Here is an 18,174-nt window from a genome sequence, read left to right as displayed (position 1 = left end):
AGACTACAGAATGTAGAGTCAGGCAGGCTGATTTCAAACCTAAACTTCATAACATGGGGCAAGTTACTTAATATCTTTGTGCCTTAGTTCTCTTATCTGTAAAATGAGTACAACAAGGTTGTCATAAGAAATAAATGGTTCAATATATGTAAATCTCACAGAACAGTTTCTGGAACATGGAGTTCAACATGGGTAACTATCACTAACATTCTCATGTCACTGCTGTTTCTAGTTGAATCTGCCCTGTGTAGTTGGAATCTGCAAACACACAGCTTCCAATATCCTAAAGGCCAAACTACATAATCCTGCCTTCAATAAAACATTTTACAGTTCTGTTTGTGATTTCCTACATTACTCACAGTGTATATTGCAAAGCCTAGGGTTGTTTTGAATCCCCTAATCTTTCCCTAATTGCTACACTGTCCCCCAATTCATAGATTGAGGGGAGCATTTGCGCACATAGGTTTGGAGTCAGACATGGGTTCAAATCTCTCTCTCCTATCCCTCTTTTCCAGGCTGACAGCTCCAGCCTCTTTGGCTGCCTTCTTGTTCCTCAAACACATCAGGCATGCCCCTGCCTCGGGACACTTGTACTTGCAGTTCATTCTGCATGGAACGTTCTTTCCCTCATTTAGTATCTCCATGGCTTGCTCCCTCACTTCCTTCTGACATCTACCTAATAGCAACAATCAGATAGAGTTTCTCTCTAGCTCAAATGGCGCCCCCTCTCATTCTCTACCTCCCTATCTTGCTTAATTTTTCCTTACAGCACCTATAATCACTAGACATCTTATTATATATTTATTTGCTTGCCAGTGTATCTTCTGCTGGCCTTCATTAGCATATAAGCTCCAGGAGGGCTGGAACTTGATAAAATGAAAATGTTACCTACATAATCAGATTGTTGTACAAATTGAATGAGAAAACACATACGAAATATGGAAGTTTTATAAACAAAAAAAGCTTAACAAAATGCTGAGCATACATCAAATATTCATTTTTCCGCCTCTTCTCATAACAAATCAAGAAGGTCAGCACATTTTGCTTCTCTTATATCCCTACAAGATGGGAAAGAATGGATGGAAATTATTCAATTATATGGGTGACTTTAGCAGCAAAAGGCAACCTGTCCTAATTAGATTTTAAATATACTTGGCTGTAAAGAGGTAGTCTTATACTTTTTATAAGCATACAGAGTGAGATTAAATAAGAATGCTGGTAGTCGGGTACAGAGGCTCACATCTGTAATCCCAGCACTTTGGGAGGCCAAGGCAAGTGGGTCACGAGGTCAGGAGTTCAAGACCAGCCTGGCCAATATGGCGAAACCCCATCTCTACTAAAAACACAAAAATTAGCTGGGGATGGTGGCGTGCACCTGTAGCCTCAGCTGCTGAGCGGTTAAGGCAGGAGAATTGCTTGAACTCAAGAAGCAGAGGTTGCAGTGAGCCGAGATCATGCCACTGCACTCCAATCTGGGCAAGAGGGTGAGACTCCATCTCAAAAAAAAAAAAAAAAAAAAAAAAAAATGCTTGTAAAAGGGGTATTTTTGATTAAACTATTTTCCAGTTAATCATCAACTCTTCTTTTACCCATTGATTCTGAACATTTCTCTTTCTGATCTGAATGCAGTTTCTTACAATAGTAAGTAGGAAGCATGAAACATAAATCCATCCTCTTATGACTGAGTACAGTATCTTGATTGAGGGTCATTGTTATGGACATCAACACTCATTTGATACAATTGAAAATATTGAAGATACAGCATATTGGCTTGACTCTATTCTAACCTTGAGACAAACCAAGGTAATAACTTCCTGAAATTAAACTCTTAATGAAGACACTTATTTGTCTCTTGTCATATTCTTAATAGTAGATATCACACAGAGAGAGAGAGAGAGACAGAGAGAGAGAGAGAGAACCCACTTAAGTGTTCTGTAAGTTTCACTTGATGAATTTAAAGTTTTCTAGATCTGATTTTGATTGACATCACATAAAGAAATAACCAGGGCTTATCTAAAACTTGAAAGATTAAGTAAATGATTCAGCACATTGAAAAGATACTGGAAATAAAGTCTTCAGGTCATGTAAATACAATTATATTGCCCTATTTTTTATTTTTTTCATTCAATAATTTTCTCCTGAAACTAGATTGTTTGCAAACAATATGGTTTCCTTGTCAAGCACTTCCTTGACTTAGTCTCTACATCCATAGTGACCTTTAAGCCAACTTCAAGAAGAAATCATCTTTGTGAGGGAAAAGACACACATTAACGTTGCTTACACTCTTTTTATCATCTTACCTCTAATTCACAAGTCAGTAGAGTATTGACAAAAAATTAAAGGGTAGTTATATTTGAGTTCTTGCTCTACCTTTTCCCAGCTGACCTTGGTTAAAATAGATTTCACTTCTCTGAAATTTTATCTCTTCTCCCATGATTTGTGCATCAAAAGAAAACCTACCATGGAATGATGATGAAAGATTACATAAGAGATCATTAAAAGAGCCTGGTAGTAATAAATGCCAAAATTACGCTCATTTTTCTCTCTTCCTTCATCCTCTGTCTGTCAAGGATATGAAACACCAAAGTCTAGAGTATTTTCATTATGCTCTTTCATTTACTTCCCACACAATTACTGAGTTTCTACAACATGCCAGCCACTGAGCAAGATTTAGGAATACACTGATTAGTAAAATACAGTCATTGTCCTGAAGGAGATCCTAAACTAAAGGACCAGATTATACTCTGGTACATAGTATACTCTGGTACATATAAAGTTTTTACCCAGGAAGAAGAAATAACATCCAGCCTTCCAGAGGTCTTACAATGTGTATGATTCATAAACTATGCAGTAATACAATATCCTGTGAATTACCTCACTGCTCACATTAATGCAGAACCATGATGTTATCATATCAGCCTAATAGTCTGTCTCCATCAGTGGACCCAAAGGCACCAGTTATACAAGATACAGTATGATTGAAAAAAAAAATGTTTTCCCTCCCCCAACTGTATTTAATGGGTAATGAGACAAAAGTAGGACTTTTTTTTTGCTTATCTCTGGTTCCTTCTGCATTCATTTTTCATGGCCTATTCATTTGGGATGTTTGGTCTTAATAACATGAAGTAAGCTCTTGTTTTAGTTACTGTTACCAGTGCATTCTATAGTTACATTCAATAACTTGATGAACCTTCAAAGCAACGAGCTCTTTTTGTAGCTGTAAGCCAGATCATTCTCATTTTGTCCTAGGCTTTGGTAATTTGAATCATTACTGTTTATCTTTTAAGGAAAATTAATTGCACTTAGTGCAGGAGTATCTTATGCTTTTAAATGCATAAAAACTCATTTCTTTGTCACAAAATGGCTGTCGATAATTTAGAACAATGAAAACAATTCTAGAGTTTATCTATTTGTTCAAAATGTGTGTTTACAGGGATGACTTTGTGATATGAAGTCAAAAAAATGGGACTAGATCCTGTTCTGAAACTGGGACCCACTCTGGGCAATGTGTTGGTGACAGCAAATGTCAGGTCCAATTATACTACTTTCTCTCAATAAATCTTGAAAGGCTTCTTTTATGAGAGAATTTATAAAGACAACAACAAATAAAGACACATAATGAATACTCACCAATTAACTTAAACTTAATTATACACACAAGTTGGAATAGTAATATTAATAATATATAGTATAACTACAGTAAAATCCTTATTCAGGAAAGATAAAGGGAAAAGCCCCTAAAAGTGAAGGTCCAGGCCTTTTTGCCTTTGTCTTGGTTTCTTTGCCGTGCTATGAATATAATCTTCAGCTTTCTTTAGTTTCTGTTCATGCTTCACTGGTACTTCTTTTTAGCCATGAGTGACCAATTGCAGAATTTCTAAGCCTTCATCTCTGATATGGTTTTGCTATGTCCCCACCCAAATCCCATCTTCAACTGTAGTTCCCATAATCCCCATGTCATGGGAGGGACCTGGTGGGAGGTAATTGAATCATGGGGGCAGTTACCCCCGTAACTGTGATAATGAGTTCTTGTGACAGTGATTCTTGTGATAGTGAATTCTCACAAGATCTGATGGTCTTATAAGGGGCTTCCCCCCTTTGTTTGGCATGTCTCCTTCCTGTCACCATGTGAAGAAGGACATGTTTGCTTCCCCTTCTGCCATGATTGTAAGTTTCCAGAGGCCTCCCCAGTCATGCTGAACTGCGAGTCAATTAAACCTCTTTCCTTTATAAATTACCCAGTCTCAGATATGTCTTTATCTGCAGCATGAGAATAAACTAATACAATATCCAATCATCTGCACAGTCTCCATCAGCTGTATATCTACAAACATGGTTGTTTATTTTTCCATAATTCTGAACAAGTGCTGCAATTTTAAGCTCAAAACATTCCCACAGATACAAATGAGTATTGTAGACACATAACCCAAGATTACCTGCTACTTCAGTTGTACTTACAGTAATTTGGTTTTTCAGGTCAGGATTGTCTAGACTTTTTCACAAAGCCATACCTCCCTAAAATAGGCCCATTTTTGAAAAGAAAGGGAGGCTCAACTTCTCATCTTATTTGAGGTTAACATTCTGAAGCCTCAAGCTATTGTTTATGTACTCACTGAGTGCTAAATTTTTCACCTTTCTTTCTTGCCTATTAACAGTGATGTATAACAATTATCTATTATTATAATCTTGATTTATGGAGCAAAGAAGACACTTTTATCAAAAATCAGATGTCCTCAAATAACAGGAAAAAATGGTAACAGCCCTATTTTAAAACTAACTGTAATGCAAAATTTAAACTTAAGTGTTGTTCTCACTCATTGAGAAGAAAAAAAAAAATGTATTTACAAACTAGTAATAATTGTATTTTGCAATATCCATGGAGAAAATAATAAATAAGAATATTCAAAAACTTATTTTACCTGTACAGCTTCGATTCAATTAATCAATAACTGAAAATTACACTATCTGTTCATGACTACAATCAATTGGTTTTCTCACTCATTTGACCCATCTTATTAAACTTTTTAGCTGAATAATAATATAATTAAGACAACTTTAGTGTACTTAAAATGTGAATAATATAGTCATAATATATAAAATATGTATAATTACTATCTAATAGGCTTACAATATATCATGTTATATGCCAAATTCTAGTTTCATTCCTCCCCTCTGTAGCAAGTAAGTCTCTTAGAAGTCTTTTTCACATTTCTTTTTCCTATAGCATTTGAGTCCTTCTCTTGTACGAAGTGAGTGCTCATTAAAACAAAACATTCACATACCCAAATTTACTGACTATCCACTAGTAAGAAAGGCAATTTCCTCTTCTACTGCCATCACTATAAATTCAACACTCAGAAAACCAAAGTGTGCAAGGAACCTCATCTATTCTGTTCCTTTGTCTACCAGCAGAACCTCATTCCAAATACATGAGTATTTATCATGGATTTAAAGACACCTTAGAATCATTCAATACCATCTCCATAACATTTTCTAGTAAAGCGTTAACAAATCAAAAAGTAATATCTCAATGCCTATGGAAGGCAGAATAATAACCTCCCAAGGAGGTTCACATCCTAATTTCCAGAACCTGTGAATATGCTACTTTACATGTCAATGGGGAATAAGGTAGTTGATCATTTGACCTTAAAATAAAGAGATGGTTTTTCAATTACCCAGGTGGGCCCAATGTAATCATAAGGTTTCCTAAATGTAGAAGAGAGAGGCAGAAGAGGAGAATCAGAGAAAGCAATGTGATAGCAGAAAGGCCAACAAGATGTAACTTTACTGCCTTTGAAAATGGAGAAAGGGACTGAGATGGTTTGGCTGTGTCCCCACGAAAATCTCGATTTGAATTGTATCTCCCAGAATTCTCACATGTTGTGGGAGGCACCCAGCAGGAGGTAATTGAATCATGGGGGTCAGTCTTTCCCTTGCTAGTCTCGTGATAGTAAGTTTCACAAAATCTGATGGGTTTACCAGGCATTTCTGCTTTTGCTTCTTCCTCATTTTCTCCTGCTGCCACCATGTAAGAAGTGCCTTTCACCTCCTGTCATGATTCTGAGGCCTCTCCAGCCATGTGGAACTGTAGGTCCAATTAAACCTCTTTTTTTTCTTTTCTTTTTTTTTTTCTTTTGAGATGGATTCTTGCTCTGTTGCCCAGGCTGGAGTGCAGTGGCTCGATCTCAGCTCACTGCAATCTCCGCCTCCCAGGTTCAAGCGATTCCCCTGCCTCAGCCTCCCGAGTAGCTGGGATTACAGGTGCGCACCACCACGCCTGGCTAATTTTTTGCATTTTAGTAGAGATGGGGTTTCACCACGTTGGCCAGGATGGTCTCGATCTCCTAACCTCGCAATCTGCCCACCTCGGCCTCCCAAAGTGTGGGGATTGCCTTGTGAGCCACCGTGCCTGGCCTAAACCTCTTTTTCTTCCCAGTCTTGGGTATGTCTTTATCAGCAATGTGAAAACGGACTAAGACAGGGACCATGAGCCAAGGAATGTGGGCTGTTTCTAGAAGCTGGAAAAGGCAAGCAAGTAGATTTTCGTCTAGATATTACAGAAACACAGCCCTGCTGACATCTTGATGTGTGGTCTACTGAACCCATGTCATACTTCTATACTACAGAACTGAGATAATAAATACATGTTACTTTTGGCCACTAAGTTTGTAGTAGTTTCTTATGGCAGTATTGGAAACTTAACACGATGTCCAACACTTTTTTAAATTCTGAAAGCAGAATCTTTAATATAGAAATAGTTTGACAATATATTTTTATAAGTTCTATTTCTTAATAATACTTTAATTGGCCTCCACAATTACTGGGCCAAATATTTTCTGCTAGTTAACTGAACACAATGCCCCAATTAAAATCTAAGGCCTGACAGTACACTAACAAATTAATGCCACCACACAGCTTATTATTAGCTCAATTTTTTAAAAACTGCCTCAAACATTTATCTTGACTTTATTATAAGAAATATAACTCAGAATAAGAAAATAGTTGATGAAGAAAGTTTCTGTTTATAAAATTATTTCAGTTAATAAATGAAAAAGGAAAGACAGAATCATAATATCACTATTTTACAATGCCCGAATAAAATAATGGATCTTGGCAAACTCCAAATAAGGGCCAGATCCAGTCCATTATCAGTTTTTCTTAGCCTGTAAGCTAAGAATAATTTTTGCATTTTTAAATGGTTAAAATATCAAAAGAATAATATTTCATAAGGTAAAAATTATATGAAATTCCCATTTTAGTGTTTATAAATAATGTTTTATTGGAACACAGCCATGACCATTTATTTACATAATGCTTATAGCTGCTTTTGAAAGAGCTGTAACAGCAAGAATTGAATAATTATAAGAGATCCTATAGCCTGCAAAACCTAAAACATTGGCCGGGCACGGTGGCTCATGCCTGTCCTAGCAGTTTGGGAGGCTGTGGTGGGTGGATCACTTGTGGTCAGGAGTTCGAGAGAAGCCTGGCCAACATGGTGAAACCCTGTCTCTACCAAAAATACAAAAATTAGCTGGGAGTGGTGGCAGGCACCTCTAATCCCAGCTACTTAGGAGGCTGAGACAGGAGAATTGCTTGAAGCCAGGGGGCAGGGGTTGCAGTGAGCAGAGATGGCACCATTTCACTCCAGCCTGAGCAAAACAGTGAAAATCCAAAAACAAAAAAAAAGAAAAAGAAAAAAGAAAAAACCCAAAACATTTACTATCTAGCTCTTTGAAGAAAAAGTTTGCCAGCCCCTTCTCTAAGCAATTACCCCCAATGGTGGCTAATACCCAAAAATGAGATACAGCCAGAAGACCTATGAAGTATTGTCGCCAAAAACTCAAATTAAAACTGATCTAGGCACCTGGTCAAAACACCAGTTCATAGGAAATACAATGGACAGAGAAACATCTGAGATAACACCATTGGGATGTATTCAGCAAAATACAGAATGTAGAAAACTCTACAGGATAAATATAGTTCTCTGACAAATAATTGTTGAGAGCAAAAGAAGAGAGATCAGGAGAGGGGAAACTATAGACTAAAAGGGAAAACTATAATGTGTCCACTACAGTTGGATTCTAATTCAAACAGAATTATGAGGTAATCAAGGAAATACAGTTCTAATTCAATATCTGTGGGCATTAAGAAGTTTTTTTTTCTAATTTGATAATAGTGTTGCAGTTTTGTTTTAATAAAGAGTCCTGGGCGGTTGCAGAGGCTCATGCCTGTAATCCTAGCACTTTGGAAGGCTGAGGTGGAAGGATCACTTGAGCCAAGGAGTTTGAGACCAGCCTGGGCAATGTGGTGAAACCCCTTCTCTATAAACGAAATCTAAAAATTAGCAGGGTGTGGTGGTGCATGCCTGTAGTCCCAGCTACTTGGGAGGCTGAGGTAGGAGAATCACCTGAGCCTGGAAGGTTGAGGCTGCCGTAAGCAATGATTGTGCCACTGCACCCCAGCCTGGGTGACAGTGAGACTCTGCCTCAAAAATAAATAAATAAATATTTTTAGAGGAAGTGATGTAATACCTAACACTTGCTTATAAATAATCTAGTGGGGGAGAGAATAAATAGAAAATAGGGATAAAGATGAAGCAAGATTGATTTGTCATGATTTGGTCATTATTAAAGCTAGGTTATAGGTTTATTATACCCTTGCCTCTACTTTTGTATATGTTTGTAATATCCCACAATAAAAGAAAGTTTTAAAAACATTCCTTCCCAAAATCCTTGAGCTTCATGAAGAGATTAATTTTATAACTATAATCTATTTCAATACATAAAGAATCCAGTAATAAAAATGCCAAAAGCAAAAAGTATCATATTTCAATATAGTATGGATTTTATATTTTAGCCCCAAGAATGTCAATAAACTACCTTTGGTAAAACCATAGAAGAATGGACATTTCAAGGACCAGGATCTGCTGTAGAAAATAATCATCTTGGAAAAGACAAACTGATTTTATTTTCTAAAGCACTTTCAAAACCAGCCCAAAACAAACATCAGTCTTATACCACATCTTGGATATGATCGACAACATTCTAATTTCAGAAAAATTAAAGACTATAAACAACATTTCCTGTCAAACAAAAGCAACTTCTGCTTTTCACACGTGTTGTAACATGTCTAGTTAACACCAATAGTTACATAACTGTTTCCATTCAGTGAATAGCTCTGACCAGACACTGAATTAACTATACACAGCGATACATTTAATGTTCATAATTCATCCGGGGGCAGGTATTTCCACCTTCATTTTATCATGATGGAAGACAATAAGATTCAGTTGCAAAACCAGTGAATGACCTGAATCAGGCTGGAAATCAAGTCTGTCTAATTTGAATGTTAATACAGTCTTAGATGGGAAAGCCAGCACCACACCCCTGCTGCCCCTTGTAAAATTTTGAATCAGGTCAAAGATTAGGATCCGGACAATCAAGGAAATGGCATGGGGATATTTTAGGTTCTTTTAAGACATTTTATTTATTTCAAAAAAACTGAAGATGGTAAATTGTTCATCTCTAATGTGTATTATGATTATGTGGATTATTTTGTCATATTTTCTACTATTTGTATATTTGAGACTAAGCTTTAAATAAAAATAAATACAATAAACACATTTCTTTATTAACAAAACATTAAAGTGAATCTTAAACTCACTAGGAAAGGAAGAAGGATTATCCTAACAGAATTGGGGAGAAAAGAGTCATAGAAATATAATTCACCCAAGGCTACACAGCTAATAATGGACAGAACCAGGATTCCAATCTAGATCTGCTCAGTTCCAAAGCCACCATACCGTTTTCTAAAAGAAATTGAAATTTTCCAGTGAACTCTGAAATGAGAGATGAGCTGTGTTCGCATCAGCCTTCTTGGGAACACTCTTACTCAACAGAGCCCTTCTGCCCTAATCTCACCATGATAAAGTCCATTCTCAAGAAAGTCCTAGAAAAATTAACCTTCAGAAAGGACAAAAACCTAGCTTGTTATCACCAGGAATGTGTTCCCTTTTTTAGAGCTATTTTGTGGTCCAAATTTTGGTATTCCAGGGAGGCATTTTTAATAAATGTACAATCCCATTATATTAAATGCATGGATTGGCAGATTGTCGTGTCAACTCTGAATTTAGATATCTTTCTTCAGGACAACCAAAGGAGTGATTCCTACCTTACTGAAGTCTGGGAAATCTTTTATGTGCCTTTGGGTATTTGGCCAAGTCAGAGAAAGATACAAAATAGCATTTTAGCCATCTCTGAGTTTTTAACAAGAGTTTCAATCAAAGTACATATTTTCTTGTATGACCACTTGTGAATTAATTCACTAACATTCTAGACTAAATATATACTAAGTAAAACCTGCAAAAGAATCAACCATAGGTCTAATTTCTACCAGGCAAGTCGTTAAAGACAAAGAGAGGGATCGGAGTCTGTATTTACTCCGTGGAAAAATTGGTCTTCAACTATCCCATAAAATAAATCCCACCTCCTGCAGGCCTATGGACTAGTTTTTATCACTATTCTATCTCCTGCTTATTTAAACTCCCCTTCTTTACTAGGTTGTTTCTCTAGCAAATAAGCATGCTGATATCTCTCTCATCTTGCAAAAACAAATTTCTGTCTCTATTTATTTTTCTCTCCATAGCCAAGAACCTAATATCTACCTTATATTAATTAGAGAGCATTATATTTATTAAGGTACTTACTAATTGATTAATTCATTCACTGAGGAAATATTTGAGTGCTTACTATGTGCCAGGTACTGTTCAAGGCTCACGGATGAATCAGTGAACGAAACAATGATCCTATCTTTGTGGAGCTTATATTTCAGCTGTAATAAATAGTGGAACTCTAATGGGAAGTCAGGAAATAGACAACAGCACATGCAATGTGCTTAGAAGAGTGCCTGGCACATAGTAAGTACCATACAAATATTTGCACTTGCTGTCATTGTTGTTATTTCTTTTCCTCATCTAACTTGCCTCCCATTCACTGCACTGGTATCTATCCTCATGACTCATTTAAAATGACTCTCAGAAAGGTATTATTGCCCTCTTTCCAAATTGCAAAATCCAAGCGACTGTTTTTCTTCCTCATCTTTTGAGAAGCAGGTACAACGTCTCAGAAGCTTTTTCTCAAAGCCTCCCACCACAACACTTAAAGAGGCATTGACTACCCTTTGCTCCAAGGTATTCTGACTATAAAGCTAGACTTTGTGTATCTCTGTATTGTCACTTTGCATATCTCTTGTGTTAAACTATCAGCTCTATTAGAGAGGCTGTCCAGTACTTACCATGGTGCCTAACACTTAAGTGTTCAACAAAAGTTAGATGAATGTTTCTTTAAACGTTGTTCTCTATAATCCTTTCATTTTTGCTTTACCAGCCCTCTTTTGGTTTTGCAAATGAAAGAAATAAAAAGTAAAAGCAACATATAGACCATCACAGCTGGTCTAACAAAATGAAAGTAATGTTTTCTTACTATTTATAAGTTATTTTTAATGATTCCATTGTTTTTAAAAGATCTCAGTAATTAATTGCAGGAGAAGCTGTTCTAATATCTTTGGGAATAATGAAAACAAACTTAAAATCACCACAATGCAAAGATATTTTACTCCTCCAAACTTAAAATATTTGAATTAGGCATTTTCTAACATATTTGTGGTCCTCAAATTAAAGCTAAAACTAAATTAAAATTTTTAATTTTAATTTAAAATTGTGATATATTAATTACTAGACAAAGATATTATTTCAGAAATGCTTCAGCAAAATGGACCACTATCAGAAAATGGTCTTTTTTTTCACACACACAAAAAATCACAATAACAAGAAAATACAACTGTATTCCTGATCAATACAACATTGTCCCTTTTTTATTTTTTTAACAGAGTGAGTAAAAGGCAGTAGACAAAAATCAACCTGTCAAGAAATGGTTTATTCAATAATGGGCTAGCACTGCAGGAGATTCACTCTGCTTTCATCAGGAGAGCTCTTTGTGTAACAAGAACAAACTACTAAAGGTTTAATGACTTTGCAATAGCATATTAGACACTGAAAAAGGAAACAAGAATTCTTTTCACCCAGTTGCAGTTGTTTCTATGATAGCCACAAAGGACCTACTAGCCACGTAATCCTTAAATGGGCAATTGGTTGGAAGATGAGTTTTTCTGACTTTAGTTTTCCCTTTGACTTGGCTTTTTGTTTCCTTTTTTTTTTTTATTTTTTTTTTTTTTTGAGACGGAGTTTCACTCCGTCGCCAGCCTGGAGTGCAGTGGCATGATCTTGGCTCACTGCAACCTCTGCCTCCAGGGTTCAAGTGATTCTCCTGCCTCAGCCTCCTGAGTAGCTGGGACTACGGTCGCGTACTACCACCCCCAGCCAATTTTTGTATTTTTAGTACAGATGAGGTTTCACCATTTTGGCTAGGATGGTTTCTATCTCCTGACCTTGTGATCCACCTGCCTCGGCCTCCCAAAATGCTGAGATTACAGGCATGTGCCACTGTGCCTGGCCTTCCTCATTTATTTTAAGACCTTAAAGAATTCTGCTTTTAGCAGGGAAAACTGGCAATTACCTAGTAGACTCAAAGAGGGCAAGTCAACATCAGAAACGAATGGTAGGTTTGTTTGTGGATCCCTCCTGCACACACAGCATCTCAAAGAGCTGTGAGAAAAGTGGCTTTGGTAACCAGCTGAAATGGACTTGCTTACTTGGTAGCACTGTGTTTTCTACATACTCACTGCTGTTTCCATACACTCTCTCAGTTGCCCACTTGTCTGCACAAGGTGTGATAATCTGTGGTTGGTACCTGCTGATAAAGGTAATTATAGCATTAGTGGAAGCAAGAGTGCTGTCTAAGGTTGAAAAACAACTCTAATTACACCTCCATCATTTTACTCCCTCAGCACCATTTCTTTTTTTCCTTTTACAGAGTTTACTCTGAGACTAAATTAAATCTGCACATATTTGAAAACAAGCTTTTAAATAGCTGTGGGGGTAGAAAGAGAAATCTCCTTTTAAAATTAAAAATACATACATGCTAAGTGCAAGGGAAAGGGGGGATATAGAGGCAAAAAAAAAAGTATAAATCCATTTATTACTACTAAACTATACACTGAAAAATGGCAAATATGGTAAATTTTATATGTATGTTTTACCTAAATAAATATAAATAATTAAATAAAGATAAATGTGTGGTTAAATTTAAATTAAGCTTGAAAAGGAGAGCATACAATTTGGGAGGAGATAAATATACTTAATTGAAATCTAAATTATTTTTCTCTTTTTCCCAAAATAATGCTGGATTTTTCCTTTATATTCTGATTTAAAAATTTGTGATGAAATAAAAATACATACATGCTGTGGGGAGCATCTGACATTTGTAATGCGAGACAGCACTTACTAAATCAACTTTCAGTAGATTTCCATGCATTTCTGTACAGATAGAATCAAAACAAATAGCAGGAATAACAAGAACAATAATTCACAAAGAAATATGAAATCCAAATCTTATAGAATGGAGACAAAGAAGTTTTAAATTACATTTATACCTATTGACTAATTCAACACAGACAGTATTTAAAACATTAATATCCAGAAGCTTAATTTGATATCTGAATTTCAAATGTATAACTTTCATAATAATACAATTATAAAATTAATATAAAATGTCTTTACATTTACTACAAAACAGTTTAGATTTGAAAAATAACCTATGACCCAATCTCAGAAAATTTCCAAGGAATGCATATAATTAAATACCACTTTGCTGTATCAGAATTTTATGATTTGGGGTGTAATTTTAGTATTGTAGATTAATAGATTATAACAAAGCAACATTAATTCATAAAGCTTCCATTGTAAACCATGAAGCCTTAAAATAGGGGCGAGAAGAATGTTTACTGAATTACAAAAATGGAAAAAAAAAAAAAAAGTCTTTTCAAATCAACAAGGATTGATTTGTTAGACACACCCACTATTGTGGTCCAGAACTTGAGAACAGGCATTTTAAATGCCACTATTAGGACACAGAACAGCTGCCCCATCCTTCAGCTACTGCACAGGGCAGCGCTGCTTTTGCCTGTCACCAGAACAGAAGCAGATCCAAGTGGGCAGTGGCAGGGATAGCACACATTTTCTTCTGTAGGCCTGCCATACTCCATAAGAGCATCAAGAGTTCATTTACTCCAAAGAGACTGCCAGAAATGCAACTTTTGGGTTTCTAATACTGGCATCAAAATTATGGAGTTACCCAACCTCTAAGAAAACCCCTACATATTTAGTGATAAGTAGATAGGAAATCTAACTGCCAGCGCCAAGTCAAGCTGACCTCCCCTACACTTTACACACCAAAACAGCATGTCTCAGATCATGAATAAAGTACTTCTGGATACCAGGAGTATAGCAGAACTCTCCTTGCTAAATAAAATATCTTCTATTAATTACGATGTAAGCAATGCTTTGTTGCTAGTGAAAATGAAAACTAGGCCAGGCGCATTGGTTCATGTCTGTAATTCCAGCACATTGGGAAGCTGAGGCAGGCAGATCACAAGGTCAGGAGATCGAGGCCACCCTGTCCAACATGGTGAAACCCATCTCTACTAAAAATACAAAAATTAGCTAGGTGTGGGGGCATGTGCCTGTAATCCCAGCTACTCAGAAGGCTGAGGCAGGAGAATCACTTGAACCAGGGAGGCAGAGGTTGCAGTGAGCCGAGATCGCGCCACTGCACTCCAGCCTGGCGACAGAGCAAGACTCCATCTCAAAAAAAAAAAAAAAAACTAATACAATCATTCCCTTTGGGACAGAGTCATGGACTATATCATTCCCTGGGAATAACTTTAACTCGAAATGATTTCAAGAATCCAACTAAAGCAGAGAAGAGAGTAACAAATATCACATTAAGAAAAACAATTATTGTATATTCTCAAAAGAAAAAAGATTTATGAAAGCCCCCAATTTCTACTATTAATCAAATTTTTCCATGTTTTTCTATTTTGTCTTCAAAAGAAAGAGTGAACCCCTCATATTTTCTTTGTCAGGATGGATACCACAATATTTTGGGGACAATACATAATGAATAGGATTCACAGCTACATTATGGAATATTTTACCTATTCATACGAATAAATAAAAAGCAGCATTAATCATACTAACTGCTTTAATCTTTATAGGTTAGGCTATTTTTCATAGCTCAATTTAAGGGGAAGAAAAAATCTTACCTTAAAGATTAAAACTTTTATAAGCATGTCTGCTATAAGCATTATGATTTCCTTCCTCCCGTTGGCATAAATAAGTCGGGTTTCTCACAAATGAAGTCAAAACTCTTTGTTAACAACTGTAGAATCAAACCTTGGTTCAAAACCATCATCTTAGCTCTAAAATTTATAAAACCTCACTATCTTTGCTTAAAATACTGATAATTAAAAATTATAGCTAGCAGCACTTATTATTAGGTTTTCAGAAGAAAATCAGTATCTAATTTGCCCTGCAATGTGAGAATAATCACAGGCTTTTGCCTTAACTGATTTTTAACTGAATTACTAATGTTTCAATTAACAAGTACTACAGAGAACTACAGCACCATCATCACCCTTAGTAAACAAGAGGACATAGTTACTTTTCCAGATGTCTCTGGTTGTCATGGTACCCTCTTAGGCTCTTTCCCACATTTTTATTCTAGGTAACAATCCTGCAATCATTTACTCTAACTTATAACATAGTTATATGAAGATTTTATATGTTCCTGATATAAACTTTGCACACACCTGTTGAACAGAATAAAAAATGCAGCATAAGAAGTTCCTCAGATTAATACTTAGACTTCCTATTAAAAAGAGGATTAAATTTTTAGTTCACATACTTGATAAAAAACAGATGTCATGAATTTTATATTTTCCACATAATTTATTTCAGAAAAACCTATCAGATTAATATTCTTTTTAAAAACTATTTTCGAGTCCACATTTCTAAACAATATTTCTACACCTGAAGTAAAATCACTTGCCTTTTTACGTGTGCTATACCCATATTTAGATGAAAACACCTGCCCACAAAAAACATTAAGTATTTGAGAACAATACCTGAAATTTCGTAACGTTTTTGCAAACAAGCAACCAAAATAAACACACCAAAAATTTTAAATGTTTGTATTACATTCCGTTGAAGTAATGTTTAAACATCTTACTTTTCGGGGATTAATTTTTATCCTTCAGTGACGACTTCCCAAAAACAGGGCAGGGCAACATTAATCACGCTGTGGGATCAATGCTTATGTACCATTATTTCTTTTAATTAAATCAAAGTCTCTTCAATATGCAACATCTGCTGTCAAGCCCTTTGGATATAAAACAAATACACACACATACACACACGCGCGTGCACACACACACACACACACACACTGGCATTCTTAATGATGTTTGGGAAAAGTGGTGTATCCTTCCCAAGGAGCAACAGGAGGGCTTTGCACTCTCTTCTAGAACAGAGTTCTCTCCCTCTGGGATAAAGGAAAACATAATATTCACATACTAAAAATGCAAATGCAGCTAAAGTTTTTTATCAACTGCACTTCTCTACACACATATGATGCCTATATTAATTTCACTTGAGTGCTTTTATTGCACTAATTAGACAGTGAAGAGGAGCTGACACATGGGAAAACTGTTGTTTGAACGTTGTATATGTTAAGCAGTGGGATTATAAGCACCTGGGATATTCTTGCTATTCTCTGTATGCAAATGACATTCTGCAAACAATTAAACGCTCCCATTAAAATAGTGGGGGTGTGCGATGGAAAGAGCAAGTGTTAAGAGAGTAAAAATATGGCTTGCCCTTTCTATTCCGCCCTCATTCAGCGGAGGCCGAGTACCTTCGACATGCTGCACAGACAGACCCTTGGGAACGTACATAGGAGTCACAATACAGTCGACAACATCTCACACGCTCTGTTAACTGCAAAACTCTTATGATCTAACAGCGAGCCCCCTCGCCTCTCGAACATGTTTTCAATTTTTGCAGATACGTCAGGAGACCCTCCCCTGCTGAAGGGAAGGAAGACGTTCCTTCTCGCCCTACCTCACAGCCCCCAGCACTTTCTTTCATTAGAAGCGGCGCCACAAGTTCCCTGGCTCACACCCTTAAAGAGGCAAGTTCAGCACCATGGAAAGGGCTCGAGTCTTGTGCGGAGGGAGAAAGGAAAGCAAAGACTGGGGCTCTCCCCTGGCCACTCACCGGCGTCTGCTGCGACGGGAGTCCCGAGCGCTTGGTAGACCCCTGCTTGGAACTTAACCTTTTCCACGACTCAGCAAACCTGCCCCGGCTGGCGCTCCGGCTGCGCCTGCGGCTCTCCGCGCTGTCCTCGCGGTCGGAGCAGCCCCGCTCCATTTCCGCCGCATCTCTCCACTTCTTCCCCATGAGAAGTTAGCCTCCCTCGGCCAGGAAACCGCCCAGCGCCGAGCGCTCTCGCTGGCTCCTCGCTGCGGATCTCCCTCCAGCCTGCGCGCGGCTCTCGGTTGGCGCTGCCTTTGCCTCCGCCGGCTCCTGCCAGAGCCCCGCGCTCCGTTACCGCCGCCGCCACCAGGCTGCGCTTGCGCCCGCGATTGGCTCAACTGTGGGCTGGGGCTGCGAGCGCCACCTGCGCCCGAGCCAGCTTTCTTTTGCGCCCCCAAATTGCTCTCCACCCGGCAGCCGCCGCCTTCTCTGGAGAGTGCAGGGCCCACGCCTGAGGCTGCTGATGCGCCGCCGGGTAGTGCTCCCAGCGGTCACCTCACCCCGCCCAGTCCCCCAGACTTGGGGACTCACCTCCCCCCAACCCGACCTGCGGGTGGAAGCCTAGGTTACCCACACTGGGTGGGTGGAGACTCCAGTTGACTTAGAAAAGACAGGAAGGGGCAACTTGGTTCTTCCTGCTCCCTTTCTTCCCTTTCTTCTCTTTGCAACAACTAGCTCCTAAGTATCCTTGGGGAGAGTGGAGCTTCATCTTGTCAGACGCCGCACTTACTTCTTCTCTAGCTTGCTCAGACTAGCCCACTGGGTCTCAGACTTGGCTGCACACTGGAGTTACCTGGATCTTTTTTCTTTTTCTCTTTTTTAAATGGTGATATTCCTCAGAGTCTAATTTAATTGGCCTGGATGTGGCCTGGGAATCAGGATATTTAAAAACTCCCAAGGTGATT

General features: G+C 37.7%; 1 protein-coding gene across 11 annotated transcripts in view; it reads right to left on the bottom strand.

Moving 5' to 3' along the window:
* TRPM3 (transient receptor potential cation channel subfamily M member 3) overlaps positions 1 to 17,684 on the bottom strand; it is a 920,173-nt gene extending 902,489 nt beyond the window's left edge. For 5 of the 11 annotated variants that reach the window (XM_073021528.1, XM_007969465.3, XM_007969468.3 and 2 more), the window contains exon 1: positions 17,231 to 17,683. In XM_073021528.1, coding sequence (XP_072877629.1) covers positions 17,231 to 17,413 — 183 coding nt within the window. In that variant the 5' untranslated portion in view covers positions 17,414 to 17,683. Of the gene's footprint in view, positions 1 to 17,230 lie in introns of all 11 variants that reach the window. The other 6 variants (XM_037997448.2, XM_073021525.1, XM_073021526.1 and 3 more) reach the window with 2 other exon arrangements.
* Between the last annotated feature and the right edge of the window lie 490 nt (positions 17,685 to 18,174).

The sequence above is a fragment of the Chlorocebus sabaeus genome, chromosome 12 (genome assembly GCF_047675955.1).
Source record: "Chlorocebus sabaeus isolate Y175 chromosome 12, mChlSab1.0.hap1, whole genome shotgun sequence".
NCBI lineage: Eukaryota > Metazoa > Chordata > Mammalia > Primates > Cercopithecidae > Chlorocebus > Chlorocebus sabaeus.
The sequence above is the reverse complement of the archived record's forward strand: the minus strand, read 5'-3'. Positions and strand labels throughout refer to the sequence as shown.